This window comes from Lemur catta, chromosome 4 (genome assembly GCF_020740605.2).
Source record: "Lemur catta isolate mLemCat1 chromosome 4, mLemCat1.pri, whole genome shotgun sequence".
Lineage (NCBI taxonomy): Eukaryota > Metazoa > Chordata > Mammalia > Primates > Lemuridae > Lemur > Lemur catta.
The window spans coordinates 68,451,876-68,476,855 of NC_059131.1; the positions used below are offsets into that span (position 1 = coordinate 68,451,876).

At 49.2% G+C, this 24,980-nt stretch overlaps 1 protein-coding gene across 1 annotated transcript; it reads right to left on the minus strand.

Annotated features, from left to right (window-relative positions):
• Window positions 1–3,036: 3,036 nt before the first annotated feature.
• On the minus strand, window positions 3,037–18,325 carry IL1RN (interleukin 1 receptor antagonist). The gene is made up of 6 exons (XM_045550064.1): window positions 18,304–18,325; window positions 17,501–17,575; window positions 8,646–8,697; window positions 6,789–6,877; window positions 5,561–5,673; window positions 3,037–4,407 (listed from the first exon to the last, which is right to left on the minus strand). The coding sequence occupies exons 1-6, from the start codon at window positions 18,314–18,316 to the stop codon at window positions 4,192–4,194; spliced, it is 558 nt and encodes a 185-aa protein (XP_045406020.1). The 5' UTR covers window positions 18,317–18,325; the 3' UTR covers window positions 3,037–4,191.
• Between the last annotated feature and the right edge of the window lie 6,655 nt (window positions 18,326–24,980).

Sequence of the window (24,980 nt, forward strand, 5' to 3'; positions counted from 1 at the left end):
AGAGACGGCCTCTGCGAGCCGGCCCCTCGCTTGCTGATGTCTCCATTGCAGGCTGAGAGCAGGCCCCTCAGCTCAGAACCCTTCCTGGTCCCAAACTCAAACATCTGCACATCTAATTGTTTTAAATGTGGCCCAAATAAGCAGAATTTTAGCCATTTAGAGCCTGCTTGCTTTGCATACCTTATGAAACTGTATCCATGTTTGCCGGCCAACGATAAGCCCCAGCTGTGAAAATCCAAAGCCACTGCTGCCCTTTGGAGCTCTTTGACCCAGAGACTCCCCTCTGTGCTGCTGGGTGACGTCACCTGGACACACAAGCCCCCCATCCAGTTCCCTTCTCCCCTGGAAGTCCCCTTGTCCTCCTCCCCTCCTGGCTAGGACCCCATCTCCACTTTGTAGCATCTGAATAGACTCCTGCGGTGAGGGACCTAGCGCAATGCAAACTGGTCAAAGCTTCACCCCTAAAGCCTGTGAGTGCCACTGCCACCTTGCGGTCATATCTTTTCCTGGCTCAGCCGCCAAATCGCTGGAAGCTTTTACACCCTGAACTTTTCCCTGTTTCCTCATTTCCAGGCTTCCTTCAAAACTTCCTGGTCTGAGTTCCCAGTCTTCTCAAATTTGCTGGCCAATCTAACAAACTAACCCCTATTGATATATCAGCAGCCAGTTCATTTATTCACCACATATTCACTGAGCACAACTCAGTATATGCCAAGCATTAGTCTCTGCACTTGGGATACATAGTAGAACAAACATGAATGTCCCTGCACGGGTTGGGCTGACATTCTAGTAGGATGATGAGGGTTTAATGCTCTTCCTCTTAGGGATATTTTACTGAACACTTTAATCCAAATAAGGAAGTGTTAAGAGGGGAGTTTTCAGTATTGTCAATGAGCTAGTAGGACGGAAAGTAAGGATGTGGGCAGGTTTTGTAATATGAGAATCCCCTTAATAAATATGCAGAGCTTACGCACTGCATGAGTGCTGCATTTTAGAGCAGGAGAAGCAGTGCTTCTTAAACTCAAACATGCATGTGATCCCCTGTAGACCTGGTTAAGACGAAGATCATAAGTCAGTAAGTCTGGGGTGAGGCCTGGGAGGTTGCATTTTAACTCCCAAATGCTGCTCATGCTGCTGATCCGCGGACCACACTTGGAGCAACAAGGCTTTAAAGCAGATTCCTTTGAACACTCATTTTTCCAGGACTAGTAATGGTAATAATAATATACCACTTATCTCTGAGGGCTGTTGCAAAGATTAAATAAGGTAACTCAGCCCTCTGCATTAGCTACTATCTGCATTCAGAGATGAGGAAACTGAATGCTCTGAGATGTTAACTAACTCATCCATGAGGGCACACTGCGAACAGGAGAGCCAGAATGTGGCTCCAGAGTCCCAGAGCTCACTGGCAACACTGTTTGCTGCCTTGGCTGTTACTAACCTATAACCTGCTGCTTGACCTAGTCTGCATGAGGGGTCTGGGCCTCGGGCTTCACCTCTGTAACATCATGGGAAGATGCACACAGAGCCCCACACCTGTTGTTCTGCCTTAAACCTCCTCCTTTTACCAGGATTGAAAATGTATCAGCCACAGGTGCTTTCATCACTCACACAGCGTTTCACCTATGTCACTGCATTCCAGCCCTGCATCATCCATGTGGGCAGGTGTGGCAACTCCTGTTTTATACACCAGGAAGACAAAGCTCAGAGGTGTCGGGTGACCTCATCATGGCCATAGGATTTGTGATCTAGAGAAAACCTTAAACATTTTCTCCAGTTCATTGCCTTTAAACCTGCCTAGTTTAGTTTGTTTTTAGCAATGAAATCTCCTCTTCAAACAAAGTCCCGTGGAAAGCCCAGGTTGTAAAGCAGAGAAAAGCAGAGGTCTCTGGTGGGAACAAGTTCAAGGGATGGAGCCTGGCCCGCTCAGCCTTCCTTCTCTTGGACTCCCCATTTCCGGGGAACTTGGAGACAAGGATCCAAGAAGTTCATGGCCCAGCTGGAGCCTGACTCTCAAACTCCAAAGGCCAAGTCCAGAACAGACCCAACAGAACCTGTGCAGGAGGAAGGAGCCCATTCCCCGCCCGCCCAACTCTGTCAGCCGAGGTGTGTTTGGTAAGGGATCGCTCTTCTGGTCATGCACTCACACCTTATGGGGCCAAATTCAACACTCCACTCATTAATCTCATAATCCCACAGAGGCCCCTTTCCTCACACCCCAGGGGGGCAACTCTTTTTATTTTTTAGGCATTTTGAAATTATGAAATAAAACATGAGCCTGCTGTTTGATTTTAGCCAAGTCACCTCCCTCCTTGGGGCTTATTCTTCATTTGTTCAAGGAGAGTGTTGGCTTGGATGGGGGTTGTCCAAACAGAGCTCCTTGGACCCCTTTCCCCAAGATCCCTGGAAATGGGGAACCCGACAGAAAACTGCCTAACCACATCCATGCCAGGAAACAGGATGTTGCCTGGACCCTAAAAGTCCCCAGGTGCTCCTGTCTGCCCTTCCACCTTCCAGGGGACAGCCCCCATCAGCTTTCAGGGGGGACATGCCCTTGCTTCTCTCGGCACCACCTGTCTCTACATCCCCCCACACAGCAGCTCACTGTTGCCTGTTTTGAACTTTATAGAAATGGAATCACCCTCTTCTACGCATGCCTTTGTGATTCTTGTATGCACACTATGTTTGTGAGATTCATCCGTTTTCTTGGGTACAAGCTGGCTGTGGTTCATTCATTTTCTTTGCTCTCAAACATTGCCTTATGTGCAGATACATAATTCATGTATTCATCCCTCTGTAAGGGGCATTTGGGTTGTTTCCAGGGGAGGTTATTGTGGGCAATGCCGCTCCACACCTTCCTGGCAGGGAGATTTGCTCCCATGTTATCCAGGGACAGTGAGTCCCAAGGAGGAAAAGGACTCTTAGAGGTGAGGCAGCTAGGCCCCGACCCCTGGGGCGAGAAAGACCTGTTGGCTTCCCCATCAGCACGGTATGCCCCAAGCCTGGCAAGGCCAAGGACACAGTCAACAAAGTAGGTGTTTTCAAGGTTTTATTGTAAAACAGAGCTGAAGTCACAGCCAGTGGGGAACTTTGCACCCAACACATACAACACACATTCACTGAGTACCTGCTAGGGGCCAGGCCAGGTGCTGGGCCCTGCAGGGACCTGAGACACATACACGCCAGGCTCCCCGTTCTCTGGGCCCACAGCCCGGTCAGGAGACAGACAGAGGCACAGCCATCTCTCATACAAGTCTCAGAGGGTCAGCAGTGCCACAGTGGTCAGGAAGCAATTCGTCCCTCCCGGCAGAGGAGGAAAGAACTCCTGGGAGCCATGTTTGCATAGTCCCTTGGGAGCTCCGGAACTTTCCACGGGAGGCAAAGTGCTGCAGGCAGCTGTAGATCTGGAGTGGAGATGGAGCTCAGAGTGGGGTAGAGGGGTCTGGGCAGAGGGGCCCACAGTACTGGACTGTCTCAAAAAGGGAAAGTTAGGGGGCCAATATAGTACACTAACTTTTAATTTGTACATGTTGGGATACTACAAAAAGAAGGGGGAAAAAGGAAAAGCTACCATCTACTTTTACCATCATTTCAAAATGAAGTAACATTTTAAATCCCCCATCCCCTTCTAGAAAGGTCATAGTCTCCAAATTAAGAACTCTCCTTCACATTGAATACAGTTGGCTTAATTTTAAAAATCATGAAATCCTCAATTTCCATTTTCCATAAACCCTTAAGAAGTTCCCCATGGACTGGCATCAGTTTGTAAATCAGGGTGTGGGAGCCAGTTGGTGGAGGGTCAAGCGAGTGGCCTAACAGATCTGGGGCACAGACATGTGGGGCAGGGGAGGAGGAGGAGGCAGGGAGAGGAGAGCAGAGGGAGTCCAGGCTAAGCGGGTAGCCTGGATTTTATTCTGAATGCAGAGGTGACATGGAAGTGCTTTGAGCGGGGGCTGCTGTGGTCCGATTTGCACGTTAGAAAGACCATTCTGGAGGCAGCATGGAGGTTGGGTCAGTTGAGAGGCTGGAGACAGAGTCCTGTTACCAGGGCTCTTATGCCTCCTTCTGAGGGTTCCCCCTGCCAAGGCCGCTCCTCAGTGCCCCTATGGCCAGGAGCCCCAGGGCAGGGAGGAGAGGCAGTCCCTGGAGTCATGATGTGCAAGGAATGGGGAAGGGCAGGCCTGGTCAGTACTACTGGTCCTGCTGGAAGTAGAACTTGGTAACCGTGATGGGCTCTTCAGGAGTGTTGGTGAGGCTGACAGGCTGGTCGGCTTCCAGTGCTGTGCAGAGGAACCAGCCCGGGCAGGCAGCCGACTCGAAGGTGGTGGTGGGGCCGCTGTCTGAGCGGATGAAGGTGAAGCGCTTGTCCTGCTGTCTGTTTGCACTCAGGTCAGTGATGTTAACTGCCTGGAAGTCAAGAGATGGGCAGGTGAGAACGGAGGCCTGGGAAGTCCTGCGCTGCCTACCTCTCCACCCTCCCCCGTGCAGAGTAAGTGCTGGGGAAATGCGGGACTGGAGACCACTGGCAGGAGAGCCCAGGTCCCAGGTTTCATAGGACAGCACTGACACAAAGTGGTGTCCTATTGTCACACCTTGATTTTGGGAAATCCAAACACTTTGGCCACAAAGCAGTAAGTCTGGTAAACACATGGCACCATCAGCAGAGGGCAAGGCTTGTGGAGGCTGGTGCTTTGTCAGGTCTGAGCCTCCAAGGAGAGGGAGGGGTGGACAGTCTTGCAGCTCATTCAACGTGTTACACACAATATCTTGGTCACCCCTACTCCACACAGAATAGGCAGTCGCCCTCCAGAACAGTGTCTCTGTACAATGGTGGAGGGACATGACAGCGTCACGGTCATGGCCATGAACACTGGGGTTAAGAGCATGTCCAACAAGCCCTTGAGACAAAGCCATTTTCCGCAGGGCTGCACAGCCCATCAATACTGCATGGGCTCATGGAGCGCAGGGCCCTGGAAGGGACACTGACTAGTCAATGTGAGTAGATGAGGAGTGGAAGACAGGTCCTGAGGGTTGGCTTTGCTAGAAGAGGGCAGGTCCAAGGGGGCTGGGGACCCTTGAGCACGAGAGTAGCACACAGAGATTCAGGCCCCACGGTAGACTGCCATGGGAGTGGTGCCCAATGACCACACTGCCCAGCGTTCACACCCCCGGGAAGTCCCTTCCATTTGAGTCTGGACCTGACCACATGACTGACGTGATGCAAGCAGAAGTTTAATAAGTGCCTGCACATTGAGGCTTGTCTTTTCGGAAAAGTGCCTCTTGGAAGCCAGCCACCATGCTGTAAGGAAGCTCAAGCCGACTACTGAACCTGAGAGCCCAAGTGGAAAGAAAGCCTGGAGGGTGAGAAATCATCTCGGCTGCCCCAGCACCAGCCAAGGGCCCTGCTGAATGCAGCCGCAGGAGTAACCCAGCACGTTCCTCCATCTGGACCAGAACTGCCCAGTCGATCCTGGCTAATCCACAGAACGGTAAGAACAAATCATGGTCGTTTTAAGCCACTGGGTTTGGAGGTGGTTTGATATCCAAAACAGGTCCTTACCTCCAACTGGAGTCTGATCTCGTCGCCAGACCTGATGCAGGACAGGCACAGCTTGCCTCCGTGGATCCCCAGGAACATAGCATGAGGCCTGATGGGCACCACGTCTATCTTTTCTGGGGAAGAGCAGAGGAGAGGGTCAGGTTAACAGGGAGAAGGAAAGGTAGAGATGGTGAAGAGACCCTGGGTATTTTTCTGTCTCTCCCCAACTAAAACCCCAAGGTCAGAAGGACAGAGAGGTCCCATCTTTCTGGTCTGCATCCAAACAGAAGATCAAACCAAGCACACAGTCTAGTTACTCCTAAAGGAATGCTGTTCTAGATTCTGCTCCACATGGTCTCTTCTCTCCCTCGCTTTCCCCAGGATACCTGTGCTCCAGGGCAACAGGTGTGCTGCTGAGGGGCAGGAAAATAGCACACGAGGTCATAAGTGGGGCTCCACGGAAGCCCGGGGGACTTTGAGCCACTTCTCCCCCTTTGGGTCTCTGCCCTCATGCAGCAGCAAAATTGTCAGCCTCTCTGTGCTCCTGAACAGTCACGATGAGAACCACCAGCAAGGCAGGAAATGTAGGTCTTGTGCTCTTTCAGAGCAAGGAGAGGGGAGAGAGAAAGGGAGCAGGGTGGATGGGGAGATCGACATAATGTCATCCCACTGTACCGAACAGGGAAGTGAAAATACCCAAAAGGTCAGTGCAGAAAGAATCACACACCCTGTCACCCAACAGCCCTCATCTTACTGAAGAGAAAACTGAGGAACAGAGTGGGTGGAGCTTGTCCAAGTTCATCCAGCTTGTTTAGAGCATGGGCCAGAATATGACTGAGTATGGGGTCCAGGAATAAGTGACATAGCCCAGCCTTATATGTGGTGTATTAATTTGGGGTGGTCTTAGGGTTTGAAGAACACAGGAGCATGAGAGGCTTAATAGGCATGGGGGAAAGAAGGGTCAATTTTGCCTTCTGGACCCCGTCCCTCCTGGCCGTGGCCCTGGACACTGTGCCTGTAGGTGGTGGCTCCTGACCTAGACACTGCCCTCCCTGCCCTCTTGAGGCTGCCCTCATATGTGCCCTTTGGTGGTCAGGCCTCCTCAGCTTCCAACTCAGGTACAAAGACCCAACAGGGATTAGAACCTCACACCTAAGATTTGTGGGGGCAGACTGTGATGCTGCACACCCCAGGGGCAGAGGGACCCGATGATGCTCACACAACGTTGGCTTTCCTGGCAACCACTCACCTTCTAATTTAGTATTTGGTCCTTGCAAATATCCAGCAACTAGTTGGTTGTTCCTCAGGTAGAAGGTCTTCTGGTTTACATCCCAGATCCTGAAAAGCAAAAGGACCCAGCTGGAGTGGACAGCCACTGTGTGCCTGGCCCTGTGCTCAGCACCTTCTCACGTCCCCCAGAGCTCACGGAATCTGCATCCAATGCTGCTGGGGCTGTGGTATTGTAGTATACCCATGCCACAGGTGAGAAGACTGAGGCTGGCAGTGGTTAGGAGATGGGCCCGACTCACACAGCTGGTGAGTGGTGAGCCCACATTCTGTTCCTCTCCTCAGCTTGCTATTCACCTCAGATTCCCAGGGCAGGCACCCTCTGTTTCAGCAAAGCATGCTCAGAGTAGCACCCTCCAATAGAACTTTCTGGAATTCAGAAATGTTCCATATCTGCACTGTCCAATATGGTAGCCACTAGCCACATGTGGCTATTGAGCTCTTGAAATGTGGGTGGTGAGACCAAGGATCCAAATGTTTAATTTTCTTATATGTTCATTCATTTAAATAGTCACCTGAGACTGGTGGCTACCACAGCACAGAGTCAGAAGTTTCAAGGGACAGAGCACCTTGCAGCTAACTCACTCCCAGCCTTGCACTGGGAGGATCTGTCCCCAGAGCCTTCCCTCCGTCAGCCAGCGACCTGCTCTGGGCCGCACAGGAGCAGCTGCCTCCAGGAACAAGTCGGCCTCCTCTCCTCGCTCATCCAGTGACCTGTTTGTGGCTCCCAATCCTTTCTTCTTGGTAAAGGACCTCCCTGGTTGACAGCAGGGCTCAGAGCTGTGAGATGTGGCAGACAGAGCTCTGGCCAGGTGACCTGGGAGCTGTGCCGCATCTCCTCACCTGCAAAGTGCGCTAACTACACAACTTCATCAGGTAACCTCCATGAGGTCAGTGAGGATGGCGGGCAAACCAAGGAGCTTTACATGTGGGAGCATTGGCCCTTTTGTGATTATCCTGGCTTCTAGATGAAACTAGACTAGTTTCTCAGTCTGTACATTGCCTGCTGGAGGCCTCCGAGGGCTTCTCCTAGAGCTCCTAGCTGATCAGAGGAGGCCCAGGCAAACCGCGTGAAGCAATCTGAGAAGGAAGGGACTTGTCACTCACACACTTAGAGTCCCAATCTGCAGCAGACCTTTCAGGCCAGAAAATCACAGCAGTCGGGGAGTCACTCCAACAAGGCTTCACTGCCGGGGTGTCACAGGGCAGAGGGCGTGCATAGATGCCACTCTCATTTCCACCAGCATCACGGACTGCCATTTTTACAACAGTGATTGTGACGTCTCACAAAGCCCCAGATTTGACTTTAAACATCACAATAGTTTCCGAGCACTTTACAGTTCACAGAACATGGTTGCACTATTATCTGCACATTTAATCTTCATGACCGCCCTGTGAGGCACACTGGGAGTTAGGATGGACCTCATGTCACAGACGGGGAAAACCAAGCCCTGGGAGAGTGGGATCCCCAACGTGACAACACAGACAGGCGTTGCTAACAGCCAGCCTGGGCCTTTGGGCTGCATCCTGCCCACGGTGCCCCTCTCGGCTTGTCTGCCAGCACTCTCTGCCAGGCCCGAGTCCAAGACTCACTCCTTGGCTTGCGTCTGTCACCCACTGAGCTGCCAGGCACATCTAGGATATTTTGAAACACAAGCCCTAAGGCCTGTGCAGGTAGCAGCCTCTTTCTTGAATAATGGACCTCCCTCTTCAGCCCAAATCCAGTTCTTAGGCCCCGCAGGGCCTGGCAGCCCCAGAAGGCTGTGATGTGACCCCCCTTCTCCAGCTGGTCCACCCCACCTCCTCTGGGCAGCCTTACCTGAAGGCTTGCATCTTGCAGGATCTTCTCCCAGGGGGGCGGCAGGCTGTCTCTGAATAGAACAGGAAGAGGAGGAGAGAGAGTAAGTGACCGCAGAGACCCCTGCAGATATCCATCCTGTGGCCGCCCCAAGGCACTGGACTGCCATTGTGGGCTCAGACTTGCTGCTTATAAAGAAATAGTCACTCACTGAAGCCAGGCTGCTGCCACCCAGTCCCACTCGGAAAAACGGAAATACCCTCCTCACATTTCCAAAAACAGAAACCCTTGCTGTTGTCACTTTCAACCCTGCCGAATGTCGCAATGGGGTGTCGAAACTGATTTCCTCCCCTTTTTCCCCTGTGCAATTTCCCCAAAATTGAGATTTCTGTTTCCCCTTCATTGCGTTCCTGGGAAGAAGAGCACAATGAAACCCAAACTCCCTCATTTGCCGGACAGATACTGTTTGTTGACTTTTTATAAAAACAGATTTGAGCAGAGAAATACACCCCTGCCATAATACATTAAGCCAAGTAATAGCGCTCTCAGCACACGGGAGAGTCTCATGTCACTTGGTGCACATTGAAGGAGAGACAGCCTTGGACTCCGGACTATGGATTGCAAACATTCTGTAGAGGACCAGATAGCAAATATTTTATGCTTTGTGGGCCACGCAGTCTCTGTCATGATTACTCAACTCAGCTGTCATTTCACAAAGCAGTCGTAGACACTCTGTAAATCAGTATGCCTAACTGTTCCAATACAACTTTATTTACAAAATCAGGGGGTAGCCTGGATTTGAAGTCAGCTGACCCCTGCTTGAGGGAAAAGTGAGTCCCTCCTGAGAACTGCTTTTAAAGCAACTCTCTTCCCACGATCCCATGTCTTTATAGTTATGGTCTCAGGAAAGTGAGGTGAACTCAGCACTTGGACAAAAACGGGTCCAAATACAAACTCTGCCACTCACCATATGCCACCTGTGTGACCTTGAATAAGTCACTTCACTTATTGAGCCTCTGCCCCCTCATTCTCAGAAAGAGGATGATCTTATTTTCCTCATAGGTGGCAAAAAGGAAGGAAGGAAGGAAAAGAGGGAGGGAGGGAGGAAGAGGGGAGGGAGGAAGAAGAAAGCTTCTGACCCTTAGTAGACACTAATAAACATTAACTTCCTTCCTAACAGTATTCTAGACAGTTAGGAAAAAGGTAAACATGCTCCTGTTCCATGGATAGAAAAAGCTGAAGATGTTTTCTACGTGATCTACATGATGGGTAATGCTAGCACAGGACACAGATTGTAGTGTCTTGGAACTGGGTGGGGGCTTAGCTATCATTGTTTCCCACCCTAGCATTGTTCTACAGAAGACTCAGAAAGACCCAGAAAAAGGAAGGGCTACGGGCAAGGTCACCCAGCTTGTTAACAGCAAGGGTGTGCCTGGAAATCCAGGTCTCCTGGCTCCCAGCCTCAGGTCGTCCTACTACAGCAGTGGATCTTGATGAATCTGACTTTGTTTCCAACCAACGAATCAGAGTGTGTGTCCAAATGAGGGTTACATTCTTCAAACAAGGAAGGCTACAAATAAATTTCCCAAATCTTTCAAGAGCTCCTCTTTCAGAGCAAGTGGAACATTTCTGCAAAAATTGGATCATCTCCCTGGGTGAAGGCTTTGACCAGCAAATGGCATGTCCATATTCCTGCACTGTCCTCACAAGCTGTGTGACCTTGAGTGAGTCACTCACCCTCTTTGAAACATACTCAAGAAATAGTATCTCCCTTTGGATCGGGAAATGGCCTATCCAAGGGGACATTTTGTTTGTTCATCTATTTGTTTGTTTTAGTGAGGGCTGGAGGAAGGAGATGATGTATACAAACCAGCCTGGTTATTTGCTACTTTCAAAATTTGTTCCATTAGGGCTTAAATTTTCTGGAACATTTATTAGTCATCAGGTGCATAACTTTGTCATTACACCTGCTGAAAGAGAAGGCAGCTAGTGCCCAACTGTGATAGGTTCTCTCCTCCTTGTCTTTCTTATGCTACTTCTAAAGCCCTCCTGAATTTTTAAACCAGCATTCTCTCAAAATATGTCCTTGAAGATTGAGGAAGAGAAGTGGCTTACTAAGGTGGGATGGAGGGGTTCCACCCTGGCCACCGTCCTCACATGGAATTCCAAGTCAATGTCCCACCTACATTGAGGCTCCTGGGTAAATGTTTCTTCAATCCGAATCCAGAGAGAGAGAGAGAGAGAGCGCTTTCTCCTGGAGAACAGACACTCTGGGCTCCCGGAACGTCCCTGGTCAGTGTCCTTTTCCCACGTGCCCTGAGAAGTGGCCCAGCAAGGCCTTTCCTGATATGTGGGGGCGGCGGGGGGGTCCTTGGCTGTGGAGTCAGCCCGACCTGGATCTGAATCCTCCCATGTCACTTAGGAGCTGGGCCACCCCACACAGTGTGCGGAGCTGTCTCGGTCTCAGTTTCATTATCTGTTAGATGGGCTAATAATAGAAGCCACGTCATGGGTTGCTATAAGGGTCAAATGAGACGCTGCATGTGATGTGTCGTGCTGTGACCCTGGCACATGGGAAGTACTCAAATGGCAGCTATTGCATATGCTTCTTTACCCCAGGTAAAGTGGGGTGCTCAGTCATGGCACCCCAAACCCCATCACCCTCTCTCTGTACCCGACCTCCCTGCCCTGTGTGCTGGCCCACACCCTTCCGCCCGCCCAGAGCAGGGGGCTCGGGCTCACTCTGGGGTGGAGGACAGAGAAAAAGGGAGAAGGGAAGCGCTCTTCCCCTCCTCAGGCCTCTGTCTGCAATTCCACTCTTGGTTCCGTCTTACCTCACCAAAACAGTTGGCGTCCCTGGGATTTCTGCCCACAGGAAATCTCTGACTAAACTTATTCTCAGTTCTGGGTACTCAGCCCCCTACTCTGCTTCCCGAATGAAGCTCAGGGACCACAGCACACAGTGGACTCTACCTTTGCAATCGGCACCTGTGACTTCCCTCCAGGCTTCCTGTCATCACAGATGTAAACAGTGCCTCCTACATGCTGAGCCTGTGCCCACCACTGGACACTCGTGACGACAGAAGTGTCCAAGACCCTGTTAAAGGGGCCTTGGCGAGGCAGGGAGATAGAGCAACCAGGCTGTCTGTGTCTTAGGAGCGATACTACACGGCTGCAGAGAGACACGTTTTGTGTCGGTGCCTGTAAGTTACGGAGCACGTGCTGACCATGAAGTGTTCAATAAATGTTGGCTGTTTCTCAATTTCAGTTAATTGCATCTTTCAGTTCTAGGATTTACACTTGGTTCCTTTTCTGTACAGTTTCCAGTTCTCTGCCAAACTTTCCAACCTTGTTTTTTAAATCTTTGGGCATATTCTTCCTGGTTCTTTTAAAGGCTGCACCTGACTTTTAAAGGCTGCATGATTCGAACCCCTGCTGGCTCTCCTTCTGTTGTCTGCTTTCCCTAGTGCACAGGTCATCTTGCATACAGCTGATTACTCTTTACTGACTGCTGGACACAGTGCACCAAAAACTGTAGAGATCGTTCAAGGCTCTGGGTGATGTTATCTTTGTCCCAAGACAATGCACTTTTGCTCCTGCTGGGCAGGTGGGCCGGGAGCACCGCAGCCCAAGGTAATCTCCACCCAAACAAGACTCGAGAGCATTTGGAGGTGGGCTACAGTACCTGTGAGGGCAGCTCCATGTTTCCAAACTGGTGGGGTTTACCAGGGCCCCTCTTTCTAGCAAGCATGTAAAGTACAATTTTTTTTTTTTTGAAGCAAAGTCTAACTCTGACTCCCAGGCTAGAGTTCTGTGGAGTCTGCCTAGCTCACAGCAACCTCAAACTCCTAGGCTCAAGTGATCCTGCTGCCTCAGCCTTCCGAGTAGCTGGGACTATAGGCACGCACCACCATGTCCGGCTACTTTCTTCTGTTTTTAGTAGAGAATGGGTCTTGCTCTTGCTCAGGCTGGTCTCAAACTCCTGACCTCAAGTGCTCCTCCTGCCTCGGCCTCCCAGAGTGCTAGGATTACAGGCATGAGCCACCATGCCCAGTTGTAAAGTACAAATTTTATCTCTCTCACCAAGTCCTATGAGTCCTCCAAATCTAAGCTATAGTGTTTGAAACCAGCAAATGGCCCCAGGGGTAAAGGGTCTCACTGCTGGGCTCCACTTCTCTGGGCCTCAGCAGTCACTTACAGCCTTGGCCATTCTCTCATGCCTTCAAACAGATCTTTTAGAAATACATTTTATCTAGCTTTTCTAGTTATTCGCAGCAGTAGGGTTGGTCCTAAACTACCTAGGCCAGAGGTGGAAGCTGATATTATCTACTTTTTAAAAGTCTTATTGTTCAGGATGGCTGGAGTTTGAGTGGCATTTGGGTGTAAGGGCAGAAATGATTGAAAAGTTGGGTGGGGCTGGGCACGGTGGTTCATGCCTGTAATCCCAGGACTTAGGAAGGCTTAGACAGGAGGATTACTTGAGGCCAGGAGTTCAAGACCAGCCTGGGCAACATAGTAATACCCATCTCTACAAAAAAATTTAAAAATTAGCTGGGTGTCTGTAGTGCCAGCTACTTGGGAGGCTGAGGCAGGAGGATTGCTTGAGCCCAGGAGTTCAAGGCTACAATGAGCTATGATCTTGCCACTACACTCCAGCCTGGACAACAGAGAGAAAACCTTTCTCTTAAATGAATAAATAAGAAAAGTTGTATGGCAGCCAGAGGAGGAATGTTCTTTAATGCCACTCTAAGGAGCTGGGGGTGTATCTTAATGAAAATTGAGTCAGAGGGCAATGTTGCCAGATCTGTTTTGTTAAGATCACATTGGGGACAGTGGACAGATGGATTAGACTTGGACGGGGTAATTGAGCCTGAAGGAAAGGCAGTGGTGTGCTGGTAAGTGTTTAACAACTGGTTCTCCAAAAACAGAAATTCAGTTTGTAGGGTTTGCTAATTTCTGTGGTGTAAATACTCTACCATGGATGATCTCAAGCTACCAACACAAGATCACTGAATGGGGAGTTGGGAGAGACGGGCACAGTCAGATCTTGCTGGCTTCAGCACCCACAAAGGCAGGAAGATTTGGTTGTTCTTCTGTCTTTCTAGAGACAAATCATCCCCACATTTTTCAGTTCCAACTTCCCTCCCACTCAGCCCAGATGGTTCACCCCACAAGTCCCATTCCCCTTGTAGAAAACAATCCTACTGATCAACCCAGTTGATCAGGAAAACTTGATGAATCTCAGTGCAAACATTTTCAGCTGTGTCTCCTAGAGCTGCACTTGTGTCACCCAAGCACCACGTGTAAAATTCAGACATCCAGCTTTGGGGGGACAGATGTGCACCCTGCATTTGTAATGGCTTAATCGCATAGTTAGAGTCTTCTGCCAACTCTTGAATCCTTAGTGTCACACCACACAGTACAGGCAGTACTGTTGTCCAAATCTTAGTTTTTCCTAAGATAATGGTACAAATACTTCAGTTGCTCTTTCTGAGTCACAGCTAAATATATTAGAACAAAGAGGAGGAAAAAGGACAAGAAATATTAATATTAAATACAACCCCCCATAGTATAAGCCAGTGTCTTGTTTTTGTCAGTCTCCATATACTCAGCCCTGCCAGGTAGCCAAGTTAGTTTTAACCAAATCCTGCAGTTTCTTGGAAGCTCCCTATGACGGTAGGTCAGGTTGGAAGGCAGCTGTCCTTCTGGGCATCCCTGGGCATCTCAGCAGCCCTTTGGCCTTGCTGCCATCAGAGTGGCCACGTCCACTGGTCCACTGTCCTGACTAGTGCAGGGCAGTCAGGAGGTAGTGTATAGGCCAACTGTTATCTATCCCTGCTTTACAAGAAGCTTGCTCTGCTCCCAGATCTAAATGGTAAACAACTGCAAGTCCTTTCTGTGGTTCAGAGTCTTTCAAGATGGGTTTTGCTCCAGCTGTTTATGGGTTTGCTATGGATCTCTATGGATCCATTCCTCATTCCTTTCCTAGTTATCTTGTGCTTTCAGAGGTGCATGTTTGCTCTTGCCTTCCTGGCTTCGATGATTAGCTTTATAATGCCCCTGCAGGCAGGAGGAGAGGGAGAGGGACAGGAGCTCTGAGGAGGGGACACGTACGTTGCTTACCTGTTACATTTTAGGCTGGTGTTACACTCTCATACAGGTCTCCTTTGGTCCTCATAACAGCTGTGCAAGGTGCACATATGGACACCCACTTTCAAGTTGGTACATACTCATGATCACTTCATAGAGGAACTCAACGCTCAGAAAGATTAAATCACTTGTCTCGGGCCCTGGTTGAGCCAGGATTTAAACCCAGTTTTGTTGTTCCTTCCCATACTTCAGTCCTGCTAAAGAGACAGCTGACTTTTTCCCTCTCTGCTTCATTGCATGATTAACAGAAGCAAGAATTATGTTTGTTCTTATGATGTTTATTTTGGTTTGAACTCACATCTCATAGAGCAACTATTTAGTCTGTAATTACTTGAAAATTCTGGGAGGTTTTTAGTAATAAAGAAGGAATGATTCCCAAACCTTACATAGCTTACAGGGAAAGCTCTTTACCTGGTTATGGACTGGGGTGACCGATTGCCCTGGTTTGCCCAGGACTTTCCTGGCTTTATTACTGAAAATTCCACATCCCTGCAAACCCCTGAGTCCCTGAAAAACTGGGATAGTTGGTTATTCATATAAACCCTTAAAAGGCACTGACATCTCTAGTGGCTGGTACCGCAAATTGAGGGCACAGTTAACGGCTAATCTTTGTACCCTGCTAGTTTAACCTGCTTTTACTGGAAGATATATGATGCATTTTAGATGGATAGATAGATAAACAGATCATACAAGAGTATCTAAAAACCTTAGTGAGTTTGCCACTCAGGAAAAGAGACCACAGCAGACACAATAGTAACCAATCACCTTCATTCTGATCAAGTTAATTTTTAATTAAGACATTCATCTTTAATTTCCTCCAACTACAAAATCAAGATATTGCCAGCACTTAGTAGTAGAAGACTGTTTACAAATTTGGGTCCTAAAAAGGATTTACACTTTCCGTCATCATTGCCTTTACCTTCTCCTCCTCTTCCTCCTCCTCCTCCCTCCCTCCGCACACGTCAGCTGTAAGCGGTGGGACCCATTGCCTAGAGAGGATGCTCTCTGCAGAGGTGAACGACTGCTCCACGGTAACACAGAGTGTGTGCAGGTGGCCCCATGTCCGTCCTTGACCCTCTGTTCTTACTCTCCTAAGTCCCCAGTCAAACCATCCATCCCTTTAACTTCTCTGTGCGTGACAACCCTTGATACATCCGTACTCCTGGCCTCAGATGAAGAATGTGGTACTTCCTCCCAGGGAGCGTGGTGTCTTCACTGGGCTTACTTATACTTGTTCCCTGAATTCAATCTGATTCAAGTACACACACATTAATTTACCACCTAATGTGAGCCAGTTCAAAACATTTTGGAATGAACTAAATTTAAGCATAGTGATTTCTTCACAATATATCACCGTCTGGTTCTGGGAGTGGTTCCAGCATCCTACTTTTCACATTGGAAAAATACATAAGACCAGGGGCTAACGTTTTAACACATAGTGACCACCGTACCCACTAGGGGAAAGGGGAGGATCAGCTGCCCCCTGAATAACTGCTTGTGGTTTACAGAACAATTCCCTCCTCATGAGCTCATGCAGCCTCTGTGCCCCCTTAGCACAGTGTGGGGCTCTGGAGGCAGACTGTCTGCAGTCAACCCCAGCTCCGGCCCTGATGCTGGTTGTCTGGCCATGGGCAAGTTACTTAATCTCTCTATGCCCATTTCCTCTTCTGAAAATGTGAGCAATAATGGTCCTTCCTCACAGGGCTGAGAGGATTAAACGTGAGAAACCATGTAAAGCGCTTAGCAGAGTGCCTGGCTTGTAGTAAGCACTGTGGAAGTATCAGCTATTAGTGTGTCTGCGAACTCTTCAGAGTTTGCCAGCATCCTCTTGACACCAAGGCAAGTGGGACCCAAAAAGGAGAAACGGTCTTCTCATTAGGGGCCAACTTCAAGTTAGAAATGGGGTCTTCAGACCAGTGATGCTATGATTTTCTTTCTTTGCCCCACTCATATACTATCCAGAGGTTGCAAAGCAGTAGCCACAGATGCCATAGATTAATTTTTTTTTTTTTTTTTGAGACAGGGTCTTGTTCTGTTGCCCAGGCTGCAGTGCCTTGGTGTGATTGTAACTCACTGTAACCTTGAACTCCTGGCCTCAAGCTATCTTCCTGCCTTGGTCTCTCAAAGTCCTGTGACTACAGGCATGAGCCACCATGCCTGGCAGATTGAATATTTTATTTGCTTAGTTTAGTGTTTTATTTAATCAGAATATTACATATAATGAAATCAAAATATTTGGCTCTTCTTGAAAAATGAGTTTTGCTGGGCCTCTGTTCTCTTGTGACAACTATCTGCTGGAACTGACTATGGCAAGCCCTTACTTCTCTATAGTCCCCACCCTGCCCTATCACCCCTCAGACTTTGTGGCTCAGTGCCAGATTCTATCAGTACTTCTCCTTGAGCTCACACTGCTCTTTCTCTTATCTTACAGAGGTGTGTCTCCAATTTCCCTGTTTCCACTGACAGTGGAAAATGACCAGTAGACTCCAAGAACTCCATGACTTTTCACAGCAGGTGCACCCCTCTGCTCACCTGCTGGCCCTGCAGGCACTGGGCTTGCAGCCCCCGCCTCAGAGTGTCTGCATGGCCTCTCAGACAGGCCTGCAGCTCCATGTGACATTTCCCTGGGAGCTGCTCAGCAGAGTTTGAGAGTATTTGGTGAGCTAGTGGTAGACATTTTCCTCCCCCATTTTTCAAATGGAATAATAAGAGTGGAAGGGGCTTACCTAAAGCCATGGGGAGGGCCTGACAGGATACGAGGTCTTCCGAGGTCTTCCAGCCTCTGGCTCCAGACTGAGCTACTGCATATAAAGAAACATCCAGGCAGCACCTGGGCCACAGCCCCTCCCAGGGTGGAGCTACCCCTCCTTCCTGAGCACCTAGGAGAGTAGCAGGAAGAGCCCAGCCTCCCTTTCCACACACCCACACAGGGCCGGGCAGCCCCAGGAGGTGGGAGGGCTGACAACTGACATGACACCAAGCCAGGCCCAGCTTCCAGAAGGGTGACTCAGGCTAGCAGAAACCAAACTGGTTCTTACCTGCATAAAACTGAAGGTCACATGTGGGGAACTGAGTTGTACCTTTGTGCCCACCCCAACCCTGATTGCCATCATCTCATGCATGCATGTACGTATTCATCCAAAATAAATGTTTGCCGGGCACCCCTCCAGGCATTGGGAACAAGCCAGGCAAGGTCCCCTCCCCCAGTGGAGGAAGGCAGACAAGAGACGAGTTAACAAATAAACTAACATCATGGGGTGGTAAGCGCTATAGGGGAGATCAGAAGCATGATGTGCTTTTGAGGGACCTAGAGGTAAGTGGCTATTTTAGAAAAAGTGGCCATGGAAGGCCTCTCTGAGAAGGTGATACTGGAGCAGAGACCTGGATGATTTCAGGAAGGGGGAGCATATTCTAGGTGGAGGGAACACAAGGGCAAAGGCCCTTGGATGGGGATCCTCATGGTTTGTTTGAGCACCATGTGGAGGCGGTGGCTTAGGGAGCAGGGGGTGTCTGTACCGCTTCTAGTTACCTTCAGGCTCCATACGCGGCCGCTGCTGTGGCGCTGTCCACCAGGCCCGATGCTCTCTCCCCACTTTCTCTGGAAGCAGCTGATGCTCTGAACACTTCTCCTCTGTGCCATTTGCCCGCTCTAGCTCCATGCCTCTGCACCCTGCCATCAGAGAGCAGACGACTCACCAGTGCTTGCAACCACCTGGGCCTAATGCTCCCTGCCCTACCTCAGTTAGACTTGGGGCTTGCTGGAAGGAGTGACACACAGACTATGAAATGCTTTATAAATTGCATGCATTTAAACTGGGCCTTGCTGCAGGCAATGCTTTAATACGCAAGCGAAGGAGAGAGTAAGGGGCAGACCAGCCTACTGTAGCCTCTGATCCTGTGACCTTCAACCTGTCACTTCTGATGGGAAGGAGAATCTACCCTTGCTTGCAGAAGGGCTCATAATTCACAAACTTCTCCAAAGAGGTGTGATCAGGGCCCTTCACTTTCTCCTAAATCCATAGAGGCCTGGACTCATTCCCAGGGTCTCTTCATCCAACGCACTGGGCCCGAATGGGGCTGGGAGGTGCAGGAGCCCCTGACAAGACAGGCTTCCCCCCTGGGTGCTCCTGAATGCAGGGACTTCCCGCGGGGCCCTCACTTCCTTCTCTCTTCCGCCTTGGCTCACCAAGCTAGAATGCCAAGGCTTAGCTGGGAATTTTTGAAGTAGCTTTTGTAGAGAAATGTCTGTCGGCTAAAGAATCAGGAACTAAATTTGTAAACCTGGAAACTTTTGTAAATGTCAACGTTGTAAACCTACAAAGCTGGGTTTTGGGGCAGCCTGGGAACCTGCTGGGGAAGCCCATCATGTCATCACGGTGCTATGCTTGTTGGTTATGACAGCAAGAGGACAACTTGGTGAGGTGAGCTCCAGTGGACGGAGGTTCGAAATCTGGCCTCATGAGCTACAGCTGTGTGCTCTTGGCAACATCTGTAAAATGAAGGTATTGCCTCATGGGCTTGTAGTGAGGACTGAGCTAAAAAAGGTAAGGTTGCTGGAACATAGTATTATTTAAGTATTAGCCATTATTGTCATAGAGTATGGGTTTGATTTCTTCCCTGTGGACATAGGGGCCTGGCTAGTCTGGGGTCAGTCTTGAGAGAGCAAAGTAGAGACTAGGCTTGTAGTGAGGGCCAGAGGATTATAAGTTGATCAGTGCTCATGGCTGGGGGTTCCCTGGTGGCCCCTACACTAGGCATGTCCAGGATAAAAGGACCATTTATGGGCATCTCTAGCCCCCTAGCGACTGGCCCCACCTAGAACTCTGGTCTCCAGGCCTGCCCACCTCTCCTCGCAGGCTGCAAGGCTGTGAAGGGACCAGTGGCTTGGCCTGGGCCGCTCAGAGCTCCTGAGAAGCCTGATGCCCAGTGTCCCAGAGATGCAGACTGCAAATAGGAGGGAAAGCTGTCCTTGGGGGCTTGGGAATTCCAGGTGGCTGGGGACCATTGGCCATGGGGAGGAGGTCCTCAAGAACCCTGAGGAGCCCGAACTCCAGTGATGGTGACTGACCACTCACTGACCTGCCAGCCCAAGACATGGGGAAGAAGGAGAGGAAGGAAGGGGAGAAGGAAGGGTGGGGGCATCAGGAAAGGAGGAGCAAGGTTCCGAGGTTGAATGCTATTAGAACCCCTATCTTGGGCTGAGACAGTCCCAGGTAATGTCCCCTGGCAGGAGAGACCCCCTCCCAAGGGTCCCAAAGGGAAGTCCGGACCATAGGACCATAGCTGGGCTCAATGTCGGAGCCCCTGCGTGCTGTGGGGAGACCAACAGCCAGGGGGAGAGGCACATCCTGCTTCCTGCTGGTTTAGGTGCATGAGGCCAAAGTAATGAATCTGAGGTTTGAAAAGAAATGGGATCGGTTTTATAGTTCCGATGATTGTAAACCCTTGAGTTGTTTGCCATGGTCATAGATAAACCTAAAATCCTTACAGAGTCCATAAGAGCCTGCTGGGCCTGGCTCCAGACTCAGTTTGTAAAACAACCCCTTTTGTTCTCTGAATTCCAGCCACACCATCCTTCTTTTGGTTCCTCAAATTCACCTCTTCCTCCTGCCTCAGGACCTTGGCATAGGCTCGCCCTCTGCATGGAACACCCTTTCCTCCCCTGCCCCACTGACTGGTCAGCTATTGCTACCCTTCAGACCTCGGCTCAGACACTTCATCTGCGTGGTCCTTCTGTGCAATATCTGCCTCCTTGGGCAGGTCACAGCAAGGACTGTGTCTGTTTTGTTCCCCGTTATATCCCCCGCTCACAGCACAGGACTAGGCCCATAGAGAAATGAATGGGAAACCATCCCCCACATGCTCTCTCTCTCTCTCTCTCTCTCACATGTGCTCGTACATTCAATATAGATGCATGAGGCTCCTGAGCATAACTTCCTAAGTGGCTGCACATTGATACACACAAGTTCACATCAGCTGAGGTCAAGAGAGGCAGACTCTGCTTAATCCCTGATCTGCTCACCTGAGAACCACCCCTGTCACCAGCACCGCCACTCACAGGGCCAGTCAGGTACACAGGTGCCTGACCTTGTCCCTGGGCCATGGCTGGTTGAGCCTGTGGTGGGCAGCTGCTTCAAACGAATCCACTGCCAGGAATAAGGAACTGAAACTTACAAAGGCCAGGCGGTGTGTAACTGCTCTCAAACTGAGGACTCCTAAATCCATAAGCTTTAGGGTGGCCACCTACCACAGGTGCGCAGAGGAGCAGAGAGCCATTCTGCAGAGAGAGAAGAACAAAACAGATAGATGCAGAAATGAGAACGCTGTGGCTTTGGATGGAGAGACAATTACGGCTGCCTGAATTTCTCATGACTTTCCCGTTCCCAGTGCGCTTCTCTCACAAGGCCCAGCTGCACTTCCTATCGCTGTGTCATGCCTCGCAAGCTCCCGTTACCGCCGACGCTCGCTCAAGCACGTCTGTCCCCTGCAACCAAAGCCTTACTTAAGTAATTCTACAAAAGCCAACAGGCAACACATAGGGAACTGAGGAGTCAATAAAAATGAAAGCACGGAAGGCAAGAACCCAGTAAGGCACAGGCTGACAAGAGTGAGGGATCCTTTGCCGCCTTGGTGTAGTTCCTTTGCAGTCAAAAGGCTCATTGACAGGACTCTGTTCAGTGGCACATGTCTGAAGTTTTGTCTGCCCAGCACCCGGCCTCACGTTGGCGAGCAGCTTCTCCTTTTTCCCTTCTGAACATTCTTTAAACTCCTTTATTGAGGAATAAAAGACTGTAAGACTGTACATATTTAATGAATACATCTCGATTAGTTTGGGTATAAGAACACACCTATGAAGTCATCAACGCCATTGAGGCCATAAATGTATCTGTCACCACCCAAAAAGTCCTCTTACCCTTTTATTATCACTATTATTATTATTATTGATAAGTACACTTAACATAAGACCTACACTCCTAGAAATTTTATTATACAATACAGTATTGTTAGTAATAGACACCATGCTATAGAGTAGATCTCCAGAACTCATCCATCTTGCATAACTGAAACATTGTACCTTTAACCATACTCCTCCATTTCCTTTTTTCCCTAGCCCCTGGAAACCACCATTCTATTTTTTTCTTCTATGAGTTTGACTATTTTAGACTCCATATATGAGTGAGATCATTCACTATATGTCTTTTTATGTCTGTCTTATTTCACTTAGCACAATGTCCTCTGTGTCCATTCATGTTGTCCCAAATAGCACAATTTCCTTCTTTTATTTATTTATTTTGAGACATGGTCTCACTCTGTCACCCCAGCTGGGAGTGCAGTGGCATCATCATAGCTCACTGTAACCTCAAACTCCTGGCCCCATGCAATCCTCCTGCCTCAGGCTCCTGAGTAGCTGGGACTACAGGCACGTACCACCATGCCTGGCTAATTTTTCTGTTTTTTGTAGAAATGGGAATCTCACTATGTTTCCCAGGCTGGTCTTGAACTCCTGGCCTCAAGCAATCCTCCTGCCTCAGCCTCCCACAATGTTGGGTTTACATGTGTGAGCCATCCCCCTTGGCTTCCTTCTTTTTTAAGGCTGAATAATATTCCACTGTGTGCATATACCACAATTTCTTTATCCATCAATCTGTCGATGGACATTTACATTGATTTCATATCTTGGCTATTGCTGCAAGCACCAACAACCTTACCCCGTCCTCAGCCACAGGACCTTGGGCATGTGACCCAAGTCAGATCAATTCGAATCTTCCTGATATTGTTCAAGCTGAAACTGAAGGAAGAGGAGCAGTTCCTCTTCCTTTCACAGTGGCAAAACTGCAGAACATGAGATGGTAGAGCTGTCAGCTAGTTCAAGGTGGGATTTTGTCACTTGCAACAACCAGTAACCCTAACAAAAGAGTCTTTCCTAATGTGCATTTGCTCATGAATGCTTCCTCCCCACTGCATGCCAGGTCCAGTGTTAGATCCTGAGGACACAGAGGTAGATGTGTATTTGTCCTCACAGGAGTCATAGTCTTCACACCTCCAGAAAACATTACAGCATAATATATGCAAGGATGAAGGAAGCACAGGGCTTTGTGGAGCACAGAGGAGGGGTACCCAACCCAGGCTTGGAAGTAGGGTCAGGGGAGGAAAATGGGGGAAGAGGAAGGAAGAGAGCTCCCAAAGTAAGAGAAAGAATGGCTGGGGGATTCAGTGAATGCTAAGTAAGTAAGTTGTCAGAGCTGAAATATAACGTTCAAGGGGAAAAGCAATGGGAGGAGCCTACAGGGCAGTAGGGGCTCCTGGCCTCCTGACTCATATCTGTTCACCTTGTCAACACCCTTGGACTTGAGGCAGACTTGGGGGCTCCAAAACATCCAACAAAGGAGATTTAGGGTGACAACCTGGTTGGAAGTGGGGGAAAGGGTAGCAACTCTTCAATTTCCATTTCCCCTCACGCTGATTGCTTGTTCAGGCAAAGGGGACATGGAGTGCTGATGAGTATCTCTATTGATTGTTTCGTGTAACACCATGGCAGGGCCCAGGGAAGCCCTGCCTCAAATGTTGCTGACCTGAACTAGCTTCCTTTTCTGAGGCCAGGGGCTCTCATAGGGAAAGTAGAAGCATTCAGATCATGGGATCTTGGAGTGCATCAGAATTTCTGGAGAGACCAAGCTCAAGCCTCTCTGTGCTCGGTAACTGGAACGTGCAATTAACCTGTGGTCTGTTACGAAGGATTGCATCACTGGGGAAAGGAGGCTGTGCCCAGAAACAGAGCAACCCAAAGTCTAGGGTTGCCTCAGACCTACAGGCTGCCTCAGTGGGCTGGATTCCAGGGCTGGAGGCCAGGTTCATGGACTTATATCTCAGGAGGGCCTGTCTTGTTCTGCAGCAAAAACACAGGGTGCACACCTAATCCAGACTGGCCTCTCTGCCACTCCAAGTAGGAAGCCTGACTGACAGAGGATGGTTTTCATGTATGCACACAGGGCCTAGCATACAATGGAGGTTAGCATGCAGGGCATTTACTGGGGAGTTATGGCAGGATCTACACCTGTGCAGATGTGGAGAAAGAAGGATTGAGCAGAAAGAGGAGTTGAGCTGCAATGCAGTTACAACACATTCCCCAGGATTCTGAAGCTGGAGTGGCCCTGGCAAGGGACCCAGGCCTTTGTATACCCACATTGACTAGTCACTGCATGCAGGCTACCCTTGGGGAAGGAATGTGACCATCACAGGAACTATCCAATTGGATTTTCACAACAGTCTTCAGAATTTATTATTATTATCTTCATTTTACAGATGAAGAAACTGAGGCACAGAGCTGTTTGACTCTGAGACACTTAACCACCATATAGTGCTTCCTTTATGAATAAAGCACTAGATATGTAGTCAGGAAATGTCAGTTCAGAAAACCTTAACTTCTTGTTTATCTATACACTGTCCCTTAGACAAGTCTTTGAACCTCTCTGAGATTTAATTTTCCCAGCTCTAAAATGAAGATTATAATGTTTGAGCTACCTTTTACTTCTCTTATAGAATTGCTGCCAAAATCAATTAGAAATAAGCCCGTATAGGTAGGTGTGGGTGTGCTTTCTGAACTGCCAATCCCTAGGCAAGTGTAAGATAGAATTCTTATTACACATGAAAGGCAGTATGTGGTCTAAGAGATGGCAGCATAAGACCTACCCAAAATGTCTATGGGTGGTCAGGATGCTTAGCCTTTTGGTTACTCCAACTGGCAGAGGCCAAATACAGACATCTCTGTTTGGTAAACGGAGAGACAGAGGTAAGTATTAGGGAAGTTAGTAGGCAGAAAGCCATCCAGGAATTATTACAGTTCCTAGGATCCATGTCCAACACAGGGACTTAGTATATGGCTCTGATGGCACAACAGAAACCAGAGGCAGCCCACCCAAGAGGATGTGGACTCCTGGAGTGGAGGCAATACATATTCACTAATTTCTTGGATGGCTATTCTTAACTTTTATCCCAGATCTCCTGCAGTAAGCAGAACAATGCTCCTCCCCAGAAAATATCCATATCTGACTATGTTAGTTTACATGGTAAAGAAAGAATTAAGGTTCCAGATGAAATTAAGGTTGCTAATTAGCTGACCTTAAAATAAGAAGATTATCCTGGCTTATCTAGGTGGACCCAATCTAATCACAAGGGTCCTTAAAAGTGGAAAAGGGCTGCAGAAGC

Bases quoted from the DNA above. Each gene is read 5' to 3' on its own strand.
- IL1RN (XM_045550064.1), bottom strand. The intron at 5,674-6,788 runs GTGAGTGGTTGC...GCTCTTCCCCAG, and splicing joins ACCAAATACTAAATTAGAAG to AAAAGATAGACGTGGTGCCC. The intron at 4,408-5,560 runs GTAAGGACCTGT...CTTGACTTCCAG, and splicing joins AGATCAGACTCCAGTTGGAG to GCAGTTAACATCACTGACCT.